General features: G+C 37.9%; 1 protein-coding gene across 1 annotated transcript in view; it reads right to left on the bottom strand.

The window, feature by feature from the left end:
* Positions 1 to 2,782: 2,782 nt before the first annotated feature.
* Positions 2,783 to 20,636, bottom strand: part of LOC121385374 (limb region 1 protein homolog) — a 39,092-nt gene continuing 21,238 nt past the window's right edge. Inside the window, exons 8-15 of the mRNA XM_041516035.1 lie at positions 18,384 to 18,448; positions 14,921 to 15,005; positions 14,197 to 14,283; positions 12,859 to 12,935; positions 8,996 to 9,073; positions 6,762 to 6,835; positions 5,141 to 5,298; positions 2,783 to 4,150 (exon numbers count right to left, since the gene is read on the bottom strand). Coding sequence (XP_041371969.1) covers positions 3,912 to 4,150; positions 5,141 to 5,298; positions 6,762 to 6,835; positions 8,996 to 9,073; positions 12,859 to 12,935; positions 14,197 to 14,283; positions 14,921 to 15,005; positions 18,384 to 18,448 — 863 coding nt within the window. The 3' untranslated portion in view covers positions 2,783 to 3,911. The remainder of the gene's footprint in view (positions 4,151 to 5,140; positions 5,299 to 6,761; positions 6,836 to 8,995; positions 9,074 to 12,858; positions 12,936 to 14,196; positions 14,284 to 14,920; positions 15,006 to 18,383; positions 18,449 to 20,636) is intronic.

The raw sequence follows: 20,636 nt of genomic DNA, 5'->3' as shown, positions 1-20,636 counted from the left end.
CAGAAGAAATTAATAAATATGTTTGGCATCTTTAAGCAACATCACATCACCAAGTAGTGAACGTTTAGTGAACTAGAGCCCCTGGTCTGCGTTTTACAAAGCAATCTTAGCACTAAGATCACCGTAAATGCATAAGGTAGTTATGCAGTTAAAGTGATCTTAGCATTAAGATACTTTCCTAAAACAGGGTCCTGATGTTGTAAGAGGATGGTCTCAGTTAAATATTTGTAAAAAGTTTGTTTTATTTAACGACGCCGCTAGAGCACATTGATTTTTTATCTTATCATCGGCTATTGGACGTCAAACATATGGTCATTCTGACACTGTTTTTAGAGGAAACCCGCTGTCGCCACATAGGCTACTCTTTTTACGACAGGCAGCAAGGGATCTTTTATTTGCGCTTCCCACAGGCAGGATAGCACAAACCATGGCCTTTGTTGAACCAGTTATGGATCACTGGTCGGTGCAAGTGGTTTACACCTACCCATTGAGCCTTGCGGAGCACTCATTCAGGGTTTGGAGTCGGTATCTCGATTAAAAATCCCATGCCTCGACTGAGATCCGAACCCAGTACCTACCAGCCTGTAGACCGATGGCCTGCCACGACGCCACCGAGGCCAGTCAGTTAAATATTTGTTTGCTGCCTGTTAATTTACTCTACATGATTTTCTTCCGACTGTGATGACTAGAAGAGTCTGGATTTTATCCAGGATTTTTCACCAGGGTCCCATGTACGATGGAATTAGGTGGTGTCGTGGTTAAGCCATCAGACTAAAGGCTGGTAGGTACAGGGTTCGCAGCCCGGTACCGGCTCCAACCCAGAGCGAGTTCTTAAGGGCTCAGTGGGTAGGTGTAGGGCGACACCACCTTCTCTCTCACTAACCACTAACCAACTAACAACTAACCCACTGTTCTGAACAGACAGACCACATAGCTGAGGTGTGTGCCCAGGACAGCGTGCTTGAATCTTAACTGGATATAAGCACGAAAATAAGTTGAAATGAAATGAAATATCATATGTGGCATGTTGTCACGCCACTGAATGATGCACCACACCATCCTTAAATTAATTTATTAGAACAGACATAATTAAATTTATATTTTTTCAAATGATTTGGGAATTTTTAGCACAGAACTTGGGAATTTTCAGTGGGGGGTGATGGTTTTTATGTTCGGACACACAGAACACCTGGATAAACCCCTGGGAGTATACCCTGTTTAAAACTAATTGAGATTACTGAACGCATGTTGGTCAAATATGCCATGATAGGAATTCCCCATTTTATATGGGAAAAGTACAACAGCAAAGTTTTGTTTTAGTTTGAAGAATCAAAGAGCGATGCAATATGATCAGCAGACCCCCTGATTTCACGGGAAACGATTCTTTCCAGTACTGCGTCGGTAAAATCACAGAACCGAAATTTCGTTTCCCATGATTATTATATTCAGTACGACTATTCAACGGAACCTAAAAACAAGTTTCCAATGGGGTTCCCATGATCACAAGGCAAACATAAAAAAAAATAACAACAGAAAATTCTTAAATAAATTCCCGACTGAACATCTAACCTATAATTGAGCAAAGACAGTCACTACACCACATCCTGCAACATTTAAACTAAAACAATGATATATACTCTTCAACAAAAGTAGGGAAACCTGAAATATTAATGTTAATATTAACTATTAGACCGAACATATGTTTTGACCACAGACATCCTAGTAAAGAATGTTCAGATCTGTTTATCAACAAACCAAAACACATTCTATAGTTTGCACGTGCATCACGCAGATGCCCCGTACATGTGCGTACTTGGGGTGTCATTCTCGATTTTAACAATTTCCTGGAAGGTCGATTAATCACTGTGGAGAATTATTTCTGCCAATCTTTTTCATTCTGTTGATCATAGAGTTGTTATTGTTTTTGTTTTTAGTCATTTTTATTGTTTGAATTTGCAATTTACTGATTAAAAAACATCAGCTTTCAAATTTCACTTCTGGACCCAATCGTCCTTCAAGATCTTTGGTGGTCATAAATCCCACTGCAATACTGAACTACCGGTTGTAATGTTTGCCCAATTAATTCACTATTATCATATAACCATTCCCCACAGCTAATATACCGTACAATTTTGGCAATTGTAAATTCTTATTAAAAGTTCCGCTACATTTTTTGAAAAGTATAACTATATATTTTTTAAATGCAAGTACATAATATGTAGGGCATTCATTGTTCATTTGAAAACATTCATTTTTAAGATTTGCCTTATGTTTCATACTTTGTTTAGCAAACACACACACTAATAATACTAATTCGGATTACACACAATGTAATATCTCATATTCCAAGATAACAACAAGGTAAAACACTGACGTCATGACAGGACGATTACTCACAACCTTGTCTAAGTGACATCCATAAAGTATGTGTGCCTAGAGAGGGCGAGTGAGGTTCAGACATCATCTAGAGAAAAAACATACAAATGGGGTGGGGGAGGGAAGGAAGGAAATGTTTTATTTGACGATGCACTCAACACATTTTATTTACGGTTATATGGTGTCAGACATATGTTTAAGGACCACATAGATATTGAGAGAGGAAACCTGCTGTCACCATTTCATGGGCTACTCTTTTTCAATTAGCAACAAGGGATCTTTTATATGCACCATCCCACAGTCAGGATAGTACATACCACGGCCTTTGTTACACCAGTTGTGGAGCACTGGCTAGAACAAGAAACAGCCAAATGGGCCCACTGACGGGGATCGATCGAGCAGAAGGCGAGCGCTGTACCACTGGGCTATCCTCCCCCCCTCCCCCCCGGGGAGGGGGGATGAGGATTTACTGATATGTACCAATAGTTCAAAAATGACTGTTTAAATTGTTTTATTAATAAATTCTATTGTTTTATTGACAAATTCTATTGTTTTATTAATAAATTATCTTCTATAAATTCTTTTATGGCTTAAATTTAAGGTATAAAATGGACACAATTGCACTTTTTAATTAGTTAAACATGTCCTAGTGGCCACCTGTATTCAGTGGTCACCTGCCGTAAAGGGGCCATTTTTTTTTCTCTTCCAAATGATTTTTAATGTAAATATACTCATAATAAGTGGTCACCTGTCTGACATAGTCACTTTTGTTTACTCCCGTGTGCCTGCTTAAGACAGGTTCGACTGTACAGGAAAGTACTCTTATAATGAACTGTAAGAGACCATGATAGTTAGTTCGTTATAACAGTAGTTTCTTGTACACAGTTGCATAAGCTGCTTATTAATGTATAGGGAGATAAAACGGGACTTTACCATCAGTTCGTTCTATGGAGTAGTTCGTTCTAAGCATGTTCGTTATATGTGTACTTTATTGTATATCTAACTTACACTTTGAGTTTGATTGCTAGAACTTGTAAAATGGAATATCACAAGAAGAAAAAAAAACATTTAAGTGATTTTGTATAACTGAATGCATTCTGGTAGGCAACAACTAATCCAATTATTGTATATAAAGGTTAGTGTGTGTTTTTTACAACAACCTCACAAGTCTGAAAGCATTTACAACTGAAAATTGGGTAGTGCATTTTTGTATGCAAAATTTAGGGTTATTTTTTTTAAGAACCTCACAAGTTTGAAAGCATTAACAACTGAAATTTTATAACAACCTCACACATAATAGCCATATCAACCGACAATCAAGTTTATGATACTTAATGGGTGATGGATTTATTTTACGAAAAATATATATGAGAGAGAGACAGTGTAAAAAAAATCTGCGATTATTAGCATACATACTTTATGGACCCCCTTTTACCACACATATTGCACAATACAATCTCATTGCATTATTCACATTCATTCATCCAACTCACTCAATCATTACTTCACACTACTACTGTCTCTCCATCCCACATTCATTCTTCTTTCAATCCCCCACTAGCACTGGCCGATGACCCAGGTGTCGTCCGCTTGTCTCGCCTGAAAGCCGTTTTCAGCCGATTGTAGATCTCACGGCGAATGGTGGCCGTGAACTTGGTGGCGAGACCCAACGCAGTTCCGACAGCGAATATCACGTTGTACAGAAAAATAATATAGAAGTTTCCAAGCCAGTCCATGCTGCCAAAATTACCTATCAGGTCAAAGTTTGTAATACCTGCAACGAATAAAAAATGATGTAGAAGTTTACCTATCAGGTCAAAGTTTGTAATATGCCTGCAACGAATAAAAAATAATATAGAAGTTTACCTATCAGGTCAGAGTTTGTAATGCCTGCAACAAATAGAAAATAATATAGAAGTTATCTATCAGGTCAAAGTTTGTAATATGCCTGCCACGAATAAAAAATAATATAGAAGTTTATCTATCAGGTCAAAGTTTGTAATATGCCTGCAACTAATAAAAAATAATATAGAAGTTTACCTATCAGGTCAAAGTTTGTAATGCCTGCAACGAATAAAAAATAATATAGAAGTTTATCTATCAGGTCAAAGTTTGTAATATGACTGCAACGAATAACAAATAATATAGAAGTTTATCTATCAGGTCAAAGTTTGTAATGCCTGCAACAAATTAAAAAATAACATAGAAGTTTATCTATCAGGTCAAAGTTTGTAATGCCTGCAACGAATAAAAAATAATATAGAAGTTTATCTATCAGGTACTTATTAAGTGTTTTTGACAGGATGGGTACTCACCGAGTGCTTTTGACACGATGGGTACTCACCGAGTGCTTTTGACAGGATGGGTACTCAGCGAGTGCTTTTGACAGGATGCGTACTCACTGAGTGCTTTTGACAGGATGGGTACTCACCGAGTGCTTTTTACCGGATGGGTACTCACAGAGTGTTTTTTACCGGATGGGTACTCAGTGTTTTTGACATGATGGGCACTCGCTGAGTGTTTTTGACAGGATGTGCACTCACTGAGTGTTTTTGACACGATGGGCACTCACAGTGTGTTTTTGACAGGATGGATACTCACCAAGTGTTTTTGACAGGATGGGTATGTTTTTGACAGGATGGGTAGTTACTGAGTGTTTTTGACAGGATGGGTACTCACAGTGTTTTTGACAGGATGGGTACTCACCAAGTGTTTTTGACAGGATGGGCACTTATTAAGTGTTTTTGACAGGATGGGTACTTACCAAGTGTTTTTGACAGGATGGGTAGTGCTGAGCTGAGGACTAGTATGACGACACAGTTGCCAATGATGGACACCAACGACGTGTCGTGGACACGTGGGTGCAACTTGCAGAACAACGGCAGACTGTAGAAGCCAACCACCGACGCAGACATCAGGTATCTGTTGTGTCATCAAGGAAACCATACCGACACACCCGCAACCTACATTTTATCTCAATATTGAGATGAATTACTGCTTCTCATGGAAAATGAGGCAAATATAGAATCCAGGCCTTATTTTATGAAATTATTAGTGGGTTGCTAAGGAAATGATGCAAATGTGGAATTTAGATTTTATTTGACCAAATATCAGCTGGTTGTAAAAACAAAAGCAGGCATTGAAATAAGCATAGTGTGTGAATTTCTCATTCAGCCTGAACAGGATAAAGCAGATATCCGACATCAGTAACTAGTTATTATTTCTATCCTGCAGACCATAAAATTAAGTGGAAAAGCTATTATTTCTGTTATTTCAGCCACATTGTATGATGACCTAGAGGTCAAATGAGCAATTTTGTAATGTAGCTATGCATGTGATGTCAAAAGTTATAATCTGCTAGTATACGTTTATGAGTATGCTTTAATCAGTCATCACAGGATAAAATGGTATAAAACCTCTATAGACCCACCAATACTTTGTTCTTCATTCAATCATTGTTCTATTTGTACTGATACTTGAACGCGCATCTTATATTTGATTAAAACACAACTGTTGAACCTTCAAGTGGTGTTACTACTGTTTAATACAGTACTTTGTTCTGGACTTTGTTTAGATATAGTAATCTCTTGGTAACCTCAATGACCATACAAATGTGGGATCTTGATTTCATGTCACTAAATTATCAGTTGTTTAGGAAATCCTGGAAATGTAGATTTTTAAATCTGATTTCAAACATTTATCTACTTCAGATATTAAAAAAAAGGTTAAAGTTTGTTTTGTTTAACGACACCAAAAGAGCGCATTGATTTATTAATCACCGGCTATTGGATGTCAAACATCGGCTATTGGATGTCAAACATTTGGTAATTTTGATGTATAGCCTTTAGAGAGGAAACCCGTAACAACACCACAAGAGCACATTGATTTATTAAATCACCGGCTACTGGATGTCAAACATCGGCTATTGGATGTCAAACATTTGGTAATTTTGATGAATGGTCTTAGATAGGAAACCCGTTATATTTTTTCCATTAGTAACAAGGAATCTTTTATATGCACCATCCCACAGACAAGACAGCACATACCACGGTCTTTGACATACAAGTCGTGGTGCACTGGCTGGAACAAGAAATAGCCCAATGGGTCCACCGACGGGGATCAATCCAAGACTGACCATATATCAAGCAAGCAATTTACCACTTGGCTATATCCCACCCTCGTATCTTGAATAAGTAGCAAGGGATCTTTTATATGCACTGACTGGCCATATCTTAAAATTTTTACAATCACATAAGTGCCATAATTGTTTTATTAGTACTACTGACATGGATCAATCCTAGACTGATCAAGCGAACACTTTACCACTGGGCTACATCCCCCCCCCCCCCCCCACACTTCTCTCCACCTCCTGATGTAAAAGATACAAAATGAGTAAAATCTGGACTGCAGCTCCCACCGTTCCAAACATGGACAAGGATGATATTCCTAACACAGTGTCCTGAAAACATACAACGGAAAGGAATGTTAGTTTAACGAAAGAAAGAAAGAAATGTTTTATTTAACGACGCACTCAACACATTTTATTTTACGGTTGTATGGCGTCAGACATATGGTTAAGGACCACACAGATATTGAGGAAGGAAACCCGCTATCGCCACTCCAGGGGCTACTCTTTTCGATTAGCAGCAAGGGATCTTTTATATGCACCATCCCACAGACAGGGTAGTACATACATACCATGGCCTTTGATATACCAGTTGTGGTGCATTGGCTGGAACGAGATAGTTTAACGACACCCCAGCACATTTTAAACTGTGGCCACTTGGTGTCTAACATGGCTATTTCGACACCTGTTGGAGAAGTCTGGAAAGCACTGGTTGGGATTGTATATATAATTTCGAAAAAGACATATTTGATAATTTTTACATTTAGACATGTAGACTGTGTCGTGGAGAATGGTGCTGAATACATTACAGCCTAGTGAAAAATCTTTAATTCTTACGTTACTTTGTTTTCTTGTATAACAACCATTCTGAGAGTATTGCTAAAGCAGTACATGTCCCATAATGGCACCAACACATTTTCGTATCTCCTAAATTCAAGGGACATAACTGTGAAAAATGGGTAAATTGCCATGAAAGTCAAACTTAATCTGTAACAGTATATGATAAATTTATACACAAAAATCCAAACATCCGGAAAACTATATGTGGGGCAGACAGATGGAGATAAAACCTATAGACCCCTCCTGTTGGACTGGGAGGGGACTAACAAGCATTCTGAGAGTACTGCTAAAGCAATACATGTCCCATACATAACCCAACACATTTTCGTGTCTCCTAAATTCAAGGGACATATCTCTGTGAAAAATGGGTAAATCACCATGAACGTTAAATTTGATCTGTAACAGTACATGATAAAGCATGACAAAATTTCATCTCAATATCTTCAGATATTGCCCAAAAAAAGTTCAGCAAAAAATGTTTCATAGCTTCTAAGTTCAAGGGCCATAACTCTGTCAAAAATGGGTAAATTGCCATTGTAACAGTATATGATGAAGCTATACACAAAATTTCAGCCAATCTAATTAAAATTAGCTCCACTATTACATGTGGATCTAAAGACAGCCAGTTGGAGCTCATGTCCACCAATCAAAACCTTACTTGCAGAATCCTGCCAGTGATTTAAAACTAACAACACTGCGTAGTCCCCAATGTCCAGGTAACATTTCGTCTGTAAATAATAATTTAAATATTGACCAATCACACTTCGCCTTTTATAACGTTATTTGGGAGCATACAAATTCTAAAAATATCGGGTGAGTCTATTTTAGTGGCCGCAGTACAGCGAACCATACCAATATGTACGGGGTGGGTTATCAGTCTTCAATTTTACATTAAAAAATATTTATTTATTTATAAAATTAAAAAAAACCTAAATCAGTCTTCAGTTTTACATTACAAATTATTCATTTTATAAAATAAAACATGTTTTAAGGCATTTGTAATTCACACGAAACATGTCGTATACCCTCAGGATAATTCGGAATGTTTTCAAATTATTTTTAAATCACTGGCAGGATTCTGCAAGTAAGGTTTTGATTGGTGGACATGAGCTCCAACTGGCTGTCTTTAGATCCACATGTAATAGTGGAGCTAATTTTAATTAGATTGAATTTCAGCTCAATATCTCATGGCATTGTGAATAAAACATTCAGAAAACTATATGTGGGACAGATGGATGAACGGACGGACAGACAGACTGAAGGAAGGAGATGAAACCTATAGTCCCCTCCGGCTGGACCAGTAGGGGTCTAATAGGAAGGAAATATTTTATTTAACAACGCACTCAACACATTTTATTTATGGTTATATGGTTAAGGACCACACATATATTCAGAGAGGAAACCCGCTGTCGCCACTTCATGGGCTACTCTTTTCAATTAGCAGCAAGGGATCTTTTATATGCAACATCCTACAGACAGGATAGCACATACCACAGCCTTTATTATACCAGTCGTGGACCACTGGCTGGAACGAGAATAGCCCAATGGGTCCACCGACGGGGATCGATCCTAGACCGACTGCGCATCAAGTGAGCGCTTTACCACTGGGCTATGTCGCGCCCCGTCTACTAATGAAAGTAATATGAATCTTACCTTTGCTTCTGCTGGAAGAGCTTTGATTCCCACTAACAACATGACTGTATTGTGAGCAACTGTCAGGATACAAAATACCTGCAACAAACAGTGACATACGCACTATAGTAATCAAACAGTACATAGTCAGATGGACGGATGAGCTTTGATTCCCACTAACAACATGACTGTATTGTGAGCAACGGTCAGGATACAAAATACCTGCAACAAACAGTGACATACGCACTATAGTAATCAAACAGTACATAGTCAGATGGACGGATGAGCTTTGATTCCCACTAACAACATGACTGTATTGTGAGCAACGGTCAGGATACAAAATACCTGCAACAAACAGTGACATACGCACTATAGTAATCAAACAGTACATAGTCAGACGGACGGAAGAGCTTTGATTCCCACTAACAACATGACTGTATTGTGAGCAACGGTCAGGATACAAAATACCTGCAACAAACAGTGACATACGCACTATAGTAATCAAACAGTACATAGTCAGATGGACGGATGAGCTTTGATTCCCACTAACAACATGACTGTATTGTGAGCAACGGTCAGGATACAAAATACCTGCAACAAACAGTGACATACACACTATAGTAATCAAACAGTGACATACGCACTATAGTAATCAAACAGTGACATACGCACTATAGTAATCAAACAGTGACATACGCACTATAGTAATCAAACAGTACATAGTCAGATGGACGGATGAGCTTTGATTCCCACTAACAACATGACTGTATTGTGAGCAACGGTCAGGATACAAAATACCTGCAACAAACAGTGACATACGCACTATAGTAATCAAACAGTACATAGTCAGACGGACGGAAGAGCTTTGATTCCCACTAACAACATGACTGTATTGTGAGCAACGGTCAGGATACAAAATACCTGCAACAAACAGTGACATACGCACTATAGTAATCAAACAGTACATAGTCAGATGGACGGATGAGCTTTGATTCCCACTAACAACATGACTGTATTGTGAGCAACGGTCAGGATACAAAATACCTGCAACAAACAGTGACATACACACTATAGTAATCAAACAGTGACATACGCACTATAGTAATCAAACAGTGACATACGCACTATAGTAATCAAACAGTGACATACGCACTATAGTAATCAAACAGTACATAGTCAGATGGACGGATGAGCTTTGATTCCCACTAACAACATGACTGTATTGTGAGCAACGGTCAGGATACAAAATACCTGCAACAAACAGTGACATACGCACTATAGTAATCAAACAGTACATAGTCAGACGCACGGATGAGCTTTGATTCCCACTAACAACATGACTGTATTGTGAGCAACGGTCAGGATACAAAATACCTGCAACAAACAGTGACATACGCACTATAGTAATCAAACAGTACATAGTCAGACGGACGGAAGAGCTTTGATTCCCACTAACAACATGACTGTATTGTGAGCAATGGTCAGGATACAAAATACCTGCAACAAACAGTGACATACGCACTATAGTAATCAAACAGTACATAGTCAGATGGACGGATGAGCTTTGATTCCCACTAACAACATGACTGTATTGTGAGCAACGGTCAGGATACAAAATACCTGCAACAAACAGTGACATACACACTATAGTAATCAAACAGTGACATACGCACTATAGTAATCAAACAGTGACATACGCACTATAGTAATCAAACAGTGACATACGCACTATAGTAATCAAACAGTACATAGTCAGATGGACGGATGAGCTTTGATTCCCACTAACAACATGACTGTATTGTGAGCAACGGTCAGGATACAAAATACCTGCAACAAACAGTGACATACGCACTATAGTAATCAAACAGTACATAGTCAGACGCACGGACGGACGGATCGATGGATGGGTGCACAGATGGATGGATGGATGGATGATGCGCAGATGGATGGATGGATGGATGGATGGATGGACGGACGGACGGACGGGCGGACAGACCGACGGATGGATGGATTGATGAATGGATGATGCGCAGATGGATGGACAGCTGCACAAATGATTGAATGGATGGATGGATTTAAAATAATGAAAAACTTTAATGACACCACTAAAGCATATTGATTTATTAATCATCAGCTACTGGATGTCAAATATTTGGTAATTTTTTTTACATTAGTAGCAATGGATCTTTCATATGCACCATCCCATATACAGGGTAGCACATACCACAGAGTTTGAAAAACTAGTCGTGGGGCACTGTCTGGAACAAGAAGTAGCCCAATTTGCCCACTGATGAAGACTGATCCTAGACTGATCCTAGACTGATCCTAGACTGATCCTAGACTGCAACAAACACACCACAGTATATGAAGACTGATCCTAGACTGCAACAAACACACCACAGTATATGCATGCATGGATGGATGGATGGATGGATGGATGGGATGGATGGGATGGATGGATGGATGGGATGGATGGATGGACGGATAGACAACGGATGAATACATAGATGGATAGATGGATCAATGGATCGTTTAGTGAATAGATTGATGGAAGCACAGATGGATGGATGCATAGATGGATACATAGATAGATGGATGGATGAATGCATAGATGAATGGATAGATGGATGGATGGATGGAGTGATGGATGGATGGATGGATAGATGGATAGATGGATCGACAGATGGATGGATAGATGAATGGAGTGATGGATGGATGCACAGATGAATGGATGGATGGATGGATGAAAGCAGATGGATGGATGGATGGATGAATACATGGATCAATGGATTGTTTAATGAATAGATTGATGAAAGCACAGATGGATGGATGCATGGATGGATACATAGATAGATGGATGGATGAATGCATAGATGAATGGATAGATGGAAGGAGTGATGGATGGATGGATGGATGGATGGATACATAGATGGATGGACAGATGAATGGAGTGATGGATGGATGCACAGATGAATGGATGGATGGATGGAGCGATGGATGCACAGATGGATGGATGGATTAATGAAAGCACAGATGAATGGATGGAGTGATGGAAGTACAGATGGATGGATGGATACACAGATGAATGGATGGAGTGATGGAAACACAGATGGATGGATGGAGTGATGGAAGCACAGATGGATGGATGGATACACAGGTGAATGGATGGAGTGATGGAAGCACAGATGGATGGATGGAGTGATGGAAGCACAGATGGATGGATGGAGTGATGGAAGCACAGATGGATGGATGGATACACGGGTGAATGGATGGAGTGATGGAAGCACAGATGGATGGATGGAGTGATGGAAGCACAGATGGATGGATGGAGTGATGGAAGCACAGATGGATGGATGGAGTGATGGATGCACAGATGGATGGATGGAGTGATGGAAGCACAGATGGATGGATGGAGTGATGGATGCACAGATGGATGGATGGAGTGATGGATGCACAGGTGAATGGATGGAGTGATGGAAGCACAGATGGATGGATGGAGTGATGGAAGCACAGATGGATGGATGGAGTGATGGAAGCACAGATGGATGGATGGAGTGATGGAAGCACAGATGGATGGATGGAGTGATGGAAGCACAGATGGATGGATGGATACACGGGTGAATGGATGGAGTGATGGAAGCACAGATGGATGGATGGAGTGATGGAAGCACAGATGGATGGATGGAGTGATGGATGCACAGATGGATGGATGGAGTGATGGAAGCACAGATGGATGGATGGAGTGATGGAAGCACAGATGGATGGATGGAGTGATGGAAGCACAGATGGATGGATGGAGTGATGGAAGCACAGATGGATGGATGGAGTGATGGATGCACAGATGTCATGTATGTTAAGTATCTTGAGGAGAGAGCCCAACTTACTGTTAAAGCTAAAAGTAAAAGCATCACTACTGGATAGCACAGGTTTCTCCTCAGTGAAGACACTCTCTGGCGCTTTTCTGAAGAAGAAGGAAAAAAGAATTACGTGGATTTAATGCTCACCTACCATAAACATATTCAGGAAGGAAGGAAGGAAGGAAGGAAATGTTTGATTTAACAACACACTCAACACATTTTATTTACAGTTTCATGGCGTCGGACATATGGTTAAGGACCACACCGATATCTTTCCTTTGGGGCAGGACGTAGCCCAGTGGTAAAGCGTTTGCTTGATGTGCAATCAGTCTAGGATCGGTCCCCGTCGGTGGACCCACTGGGTTATTTCTTGTTCCAGCCAGTGCTCTACAAATGGTGTAACAAAGGTCATGGTATGTACTATCCTGTCTGTGGGATGGTGCATATAAAAGATCCCTTGCTGCTAATTGAAAAGAATAGCCCATGAAGTGGCGACAGCAGTTTTCCTCCCTCAATATCTATGTGGTCCTTAACCATATGTCTGACGCCATATAACCGTAAATAAAATGTGTTGAGTGCATTGCTAAATAAAACATTTCCTACCTCCCACATCTTGCCTTTTTACTTCACATAAAAGCAAGATAAACAGAGTAAAGTAGTAAAGTAACTACAAACCAGGAAACATTTGGTTTTTCAAAATTTCTATTAGTGACATTTTAGAACTAGGTAGCAACCTCTGAAAAGTGCAATACTGAACAAACATGAAACAAATACAGAAAGCTTCCTCTTGTGTGTTATCCTAACATCAAACTATCATGCAGTTTCCCCTCCACAGTATCTTCTAAATAACTAACAGCCAATGGAAAGTAGTTATTCTTTTTATAAAGTACTGTTGTATAAGTGAAACAGTACAAATATTTTTTTTTATACAGTACCTAAAATTATTAGTAAATTCCCACACACACACCACATCTGAAAATTAGCCAGTAGCATGAGATATATATTTTAAAACACAAACTTAAATTAGTTAAAATGAACATTATCTTTCAAAAGTATTTCTCAATAAGGGCCCCTTTCCAAAGTGACCATAGCACCACTATCAAACTTAGCTACAATTCTTTCGTGGAACGGGGATCAAAATATATTATAACCTCAGAACTAAAAAACCTTCGGAATACCCATTACAACTGTTGCACAATAAAACACACAAGCACCTATTGCCATTCCGGAGACAAAGAGTTGAAAGATTGCCAGACGGGAAGGAAAAGAGATGGAAGTCAAAGGAGAGATAGGAAAGGGGACTATGGAATATACATATAAACAAATCAATTCATCTTAACATGATCAGATAAATAAGGCAATTACCTAGTTCCAATTTGTCTGTTTGTGTTTGCTGAAGAAGTTCTCTTAAGACTGCCGGATCAGTGTGCCCATTTGCTATTTCACAAGGCACTGTCAAGAACAAGCAACCGGTTAACACACTCAATGCAATACAATGGAATGAATTAAAGGGACAAACCCTAGTTTCAACCCGTGAAAAGTAACACTAAGTTTAGTCAATCTACAAACCTGTAACACATTTGGATAAAGTTACAATTGAGTAAAACATGAGTCTGTGACTTTGAAATGGTGAAGTACCCTTTAAAAATAGACTAAAACTCGACTCCATAACTGTTACTTCTCAGATGCACGTGCGTTTTTAAAAATATGAGAAATGCATTTTGTGATATTAAAAACACCAGGATCACCAAAAACACTTCGAATGTACGGAAATTGATAATGTAAACAATAAAATCTAAGTAAAGTATGATTTCAGTTATCAAAAACGGATTAATAGTCCAAAATATGCCTTAGTGTTTAAAAATTTCAATAGACTAAATGTAATTTTGTTATTTTATTTTAAATGCTATCATAAATTCTACTTTTTAAAAAATAAATTGAACAATGCATAGAACAAATTTCAATAATATAATTTATTTTATTTTAAGTTTTATTAGCACTACAATGTGTTTGTTGGAATCGTACAAAGCATAAAACAAATTTAAACTTCTTTTTTAATAAATGTTAAAACATTTAAAATCTGCCTTACCATTGTTCCCATATTTAATCTTGCGGATCAAATTCTCCTCTTCAAGTTTCACGGTAAAAAGTTCATCCTCAATATCTCTCAGAAACTGAAATCCAATTTAAACATCAACATAAACAATTGTGAGCTATGAAATCCAATTTAAACATCAACATAAAACATTGTGAGTTATGAAATCCTATTTAAACATCAACATAAACAATTGTGAGTTATGAAATCCTATTTAAACATCAACATAAACAATTGTGAGTTATGAAATCCAATTTAAACATCAACATAAACAATTGTGAGCTATTATAAAAAGGACAGAATCTGTTAATATTACCATATTATTATTATACAGGGCCTCTAGATCATGGTAGCCCCACTCCCTTGGCTAGTGATATTCAGTGTTGGGCTAGTAAATAACTACTATTGCCATGCCAGACAGGGCTTCTAGATTATGGTAGCCCCACTCCCATGGCTAGTGATATTCAGTATTGGGCTAGTAAATAACTACTATAACTAGCCCTACAGCTAGTGGAAAAAATACCTTGTCAAATGCTGCATTAAGTCTTATTTTGTAAATATGAATATCCTGCCCCCTCTTCCCACCCCCAATCTAAGGGTTTTTAAGCTCTATCTCCCTCTTTAGGTGACATGTCTGATTATTACTACATTTAAGTCTTATTTAGTAAATATGAATATCCTGCCCCCTCTTCCCACCCCCAATCTAAGGGTTTTAAGCTCTATCTCCCTCTTTAGGTGACATGTCTGATTATTACTACATTTAAGTCTTATTTAGTAAATATGAATATCCTGCCCCCTCTTCCCAACCCCAATCTAAGGGTTTTAAGCTCTATCTCCCTCTTTAGGTGACATATGTGATTATTACTACATTTATGTCTTATTTAGTAAATATGAATATCCTGCCCCCTCTTACCACGCCCAATCTAAGGGTTTTTAAGCTCTATCTCCCTCTTTAGGTGACATGTCTGATTATTACTACATTTATGTCTTATTTAGTAAATATGAATATCCTGCCCCCTCTTCCCAACCCCAATCTAAGGGTTTTAAGCTCTATCTCCCTCTTTAGGTGACATGTCTGATTATTACTACATTTATGTCTTATTTAGTAAATATGAATATCCTGCCCCCTCTTCCCACCCCCAATCTAAGGGTTTTTAAGCTCTATCTCCCTCTTTAGGTGACATGTCTGATTATTACTACATTTAAGTCTTATTTAGTAAATATGAATATCCTGCCCCCTCTTCCCACCCCCAATCTAAGGGTTTTTAAGCTCTATCTCCCTCTTTAGGTGACATGTCTGATTATTACTACATTTAAGTCTTATTTAGTAAATATGAATATCCTGCCCCCTCTTACCACCCCCAATCTAAGGGTTTTTAAGCTCTATCTCCCTCTTTAGGTGACATGTCTGATTATTACTACATTTATGTCTTATTTAGTAAATATGAATATCCTGCCCCCTCTTCCCACGCCCAATCTAAGGGTTTTTAAGCTCTATCTCCCTCTTTAGGTGACATGTCTGATTATTACTACATTTATGTCTTATTTAGTAAATATGAATATCCTGCCCCCTCTTCCCACGCCCAATCTAAGGGTTTTAAGCTCTATCTCCCTCTTTAGGTGACATGTCTGATTATTACTACATTTAAGTCTTATTTAGTAAATATGAATATCCTGCCCCCTCTTCCCACCCCCAATCTAAGGGTTTTTAAGCTCTATCTCCCTCTTTAGGTGACATGTCTGATTATTACTACATTTATGTCTTATTTAGTAAATATGAATATCCTGCCCCCTCTTCCCACCCCCAATCTAAGGGTTTTTAAGCTCTATCTCCCTCTTTAGGTGACATGTCTGATTATTACTACATTTATGTCTTATTTAGTAAATATGAATATCCTGCCCCCTCTTCCCACCCCCAATCTAAGGGTTTTTAAGCTCTATCTCTCTCTTTATGTGACATATCTGATTATTACTACATGTATTAGTAAAATTGTTTTTACTTAAAGTAGGGCTAGTGAATTTTTAATTATGGCTAGTAAATTAAAAAAATCACTGATCCCATGGCTAGTGGATTTCTATAAAATTCTAGAAGCCCTGTTGTATTATTAAACAAAAATATAAATTTTGTGAAAAAGGTTCTGCTGACAGCAAATTTAAAAGTTTACTTTGTTTAACGACACCACTAGAGCATCATCAGCTTTTGGATGTCAAACATTTGGTAATTTTGACTCGTAGCCATCAGAGGAAACTATCTACATTTTTCTAAAGCAAACTTTTGTCAGCCAATTTCAACCTCTGCTAGAGCTAAATTAAACATGTCAACTACAGATATGACTAATACCCGTAAAATACAGCAAACGTTTGTCAGCCAATTTCAACCTCTGCTAGAGCTAAATTAAACATGTAAACTACAGATATGACTAATACCCGTAAAATACAGCAAACAGCCAATTTCAACCTCTGCTAGAGCTAAATAAACATGTAAACTACGGATATGACTAATACCCGTAAAATACAGCAAACTTTTGTCAGCCAATTTCAACCTCTGCTAGAGCTAAATTAAACATGTAAACTACAGGTATGACTAATACCTGTAAAATACAGCAAACAGCCAATTTCAACCTCTACTAGAGCTAAATAAACATGTAAACTACAGATCTGACCAATACCCCTAAAATACAGCAAACCTTTGTCAGCCAATTTCAACCTCTGCTAGAGCTAAATAAACATGTAAACTACAGATTTGACTAATACCCCTAAAATACAGCAAACCTTTGTCAGCCAATTTCAACCTCTGCTAGAGCTAAATAAACATGTAAACTACAGATTTGACTAATACCCGTAAAATACAGCAAACCTTTGTCAGCCAATTTCAACCTCTGCTAGAGCTAAATAAACATGTAAACTACAGATTTGACTAATACCCGTAAAATACAGCAAACCTTTGTCAGCCAATTTCAACCTCTGCTAGAGCTAAATTAAACGTGTAAACTACAGGTATGACTAATACCCGTAAAATACAGCAAATCTTTGTCAGCAAATTTCAACCTCAGGTAGTGCTAAATTAAACTTGTAAACTACAGGTATGACTAATACCCGTAAAATACAGCAAACGTTTGTCAGCCAATTTCAACCTCTGCTAGAGCTAAATAAATATATAAACTACAGATATCAGAGCTCGAAACGGCCTGTGGCCAGGTCGCCAAATGTGACCAATGTCCTGTTTGGGCGACTTAAATATAAAAAAAATAATGGCATTAGTCGCCCAAATGATATTATCTTCTTTAGAGCTATAACATATGAGCCACTATTAATATTTATATTCCACATTAAAATCTTGCTCGTGGTTCGCTTACCATAATTTGCCAAAATGCATCATTATATTTTGGGCCACCATATGTTTTTGGCGAGTGTTCAAAGCCTGAGACATGACTAATACATGTAAAATACAGCATACCTTTGGTTTCACAACAAGCTGCCCCATCACAGTAAACATTCTGGCCACACCAACTGGGGTGCACACTGGAATACAAAACAAGTACAATGTACATAGGGAAAGTAAACACAAACAACTATTTTCTACACCATTCTTACATTCGCCATAAGAGTGACTGATCGGTCAATAATAATCACCCACTTTCATTGAACACTTTAAAAACTAAATCATCACTTAATATTAAACTGTATTCATGTTTATCATCCATTAAAGGCTTTTGTATGAGATATTGCTGGCACTATAACTTGCGATATCTCTCTCCTGCAGAGATATCGCTTCTTATAATCTTGATTGGTCAAATTTTAATCACAAGACAATGTTTTGTTACGTGACTTAAGTTTGTTTCAGCGCTAAACCTAACATTAGTGACGTCACACCACTGCCGTTCTGCTAGTTAATGAGTCTACCGCTGACATTCAACCCACATTACTGACATTGTTTACAACTGTCGCAAATGAAAAGAATGATAATGGATGATAAAATGAATACCCCCCTCGTGTCTTGTGATATCATAATTTATCAGCACTCATTGATAAAAGTATAAAATCCTCGGATTTCATATGTGTATCAACTCGTGCTGATAAATTATGATATCACAAGACACGAGGGGAGTATCCTCTATTTATTCCACTCATCTGTAACAAACAAAAGGAGTTTGAAGGAATTGTTTTATTTAACGACGCACTCAACACATTTTAATTTTTTTTATTTACAGTTATATGGCATTGGACATATGGTTAAGGACCACACAGATATTAAGAGAGGAAACCCGCTGTTGCCACTTCAGGGGATACTTTTTTTTCTATTAGCAGCAAGGGATCTTTTATGTGCACAATCCGACAGACAGGATAACACATACCACATCCTTTGATATACCAGTTGTGGTGTACTGACTGGAGCGAGAAATAGCCCAACGGGCCCACCGACGGGGATCGATCCCAGACCGACTGCGCATCGAGCGAGTGCTTTACCACTGGCTACGACCCATCCAAATTTTAAACGCTATTATATAAAACATCAATACTCATAAGCTCCATCTTCTTGCAAACAGCTTTAACCGTTTCGTAATGTGAAGGTGTGCAGCGCACTGCTAAGTAAACAATGTTATGGACATGACAGCACACTGTGCGTTGATATTGCTATAACTATTATAGCTGCACCTGTACGTTGTGCAAACACCCCCAATAGTATATTGTAAATATGTCATGACGTAATCAGTTTATGTATGACATATTTATAGATGTACTCCTGTGATAAATGAGGAATTTACCACAAAAAAATAGCAATGGGGGTCTTTTCCATCTAGACAAGTTAGCTGACCAAGGTATCGGTAAGTACTGTGTCTAAAATACACAGAGTAGTCCAACTCTGATGCCATATATCTTTAGTTGGATCATGTTTTAGTGCATTTATGAGATTAAACTTACATGTCAATAACTAATACAAACACTAGAAGATGAAACCCGATACCCCTATTCGAAAGCAGGTCAGAGTCTTTCAGATAGACGCATCCAGTTTCTTCTTGTAGTGTTTGTACTAGTCAACATTATACACCTTTTACACCAATATGTAACCATAAGCGAACTAAAACATGATCCAACTAACGATCTGTGGCATCAGATTTAGGAAACTGTGTCTTTTAGATATAGTAGGCCTACTTACCAACCCCTCGGTTGGCAAAATTGACAATTTCAACATAAATCAGGTTAGGCCTAGAAATCATCCCCACTAAGAAATATACACAATGAAATTTTAATTACTTATGAACTCTAATTTCTTTGCTTTACATGCTGTAGTTTATGAAAAAGCAAACTTTAGATACATAGTTTCCAACATTTTGAACAGCTTTTGTTTTAAAGGGACAGACCTTAGTTTCAACACGTGAAAATTAACACTAAGGTTAGTTAAAGGGACAGACCCTAGTTTCAACCCGTGAAAATTAACACTAAGGTTAGTTAATCAACAAACCTGAAATATATTTGAATAAAAGTCTGTGACTTTGAAATGGTGAAATACCCTCTAAAAATAGACTAAAGCTGGAATCCATAACTGTTACATCTCAGATGCAGGTGCGTTTTTAAAAATATGAGAAATGAATTTTGTGATATCAAAAACACCAGGTTGACCAAAACACTTCAAATATACAGAAATGGATAACCTAAACAATAAAATTGAAGTAAAGTATGACTTCAGTTAACAAAAACAGCTCTAATA

The sequence above is a fragment of the Gigantopelta aegis genome, chromosome 11 (assembly GCF_016097555.1).
Source record: "Gigantopelta aegis isolate Gae_Host chromosome 11, Gae_host_genome, whole genome shotgun sequence".
Classification (NCBI taxonomy): domain Eukaryota; kingdom Metazoa; phylum Mollusca; class Gastropoda; order Neomphalida; family Peltospiridae; genus Gigantopelta; species Gigantopelta aegis.
The sequence above is the reverse complement of the archived record's forward strand: the minus strand, read 5'-3'. Positions and strand labels throughout refer to the sequence as shown.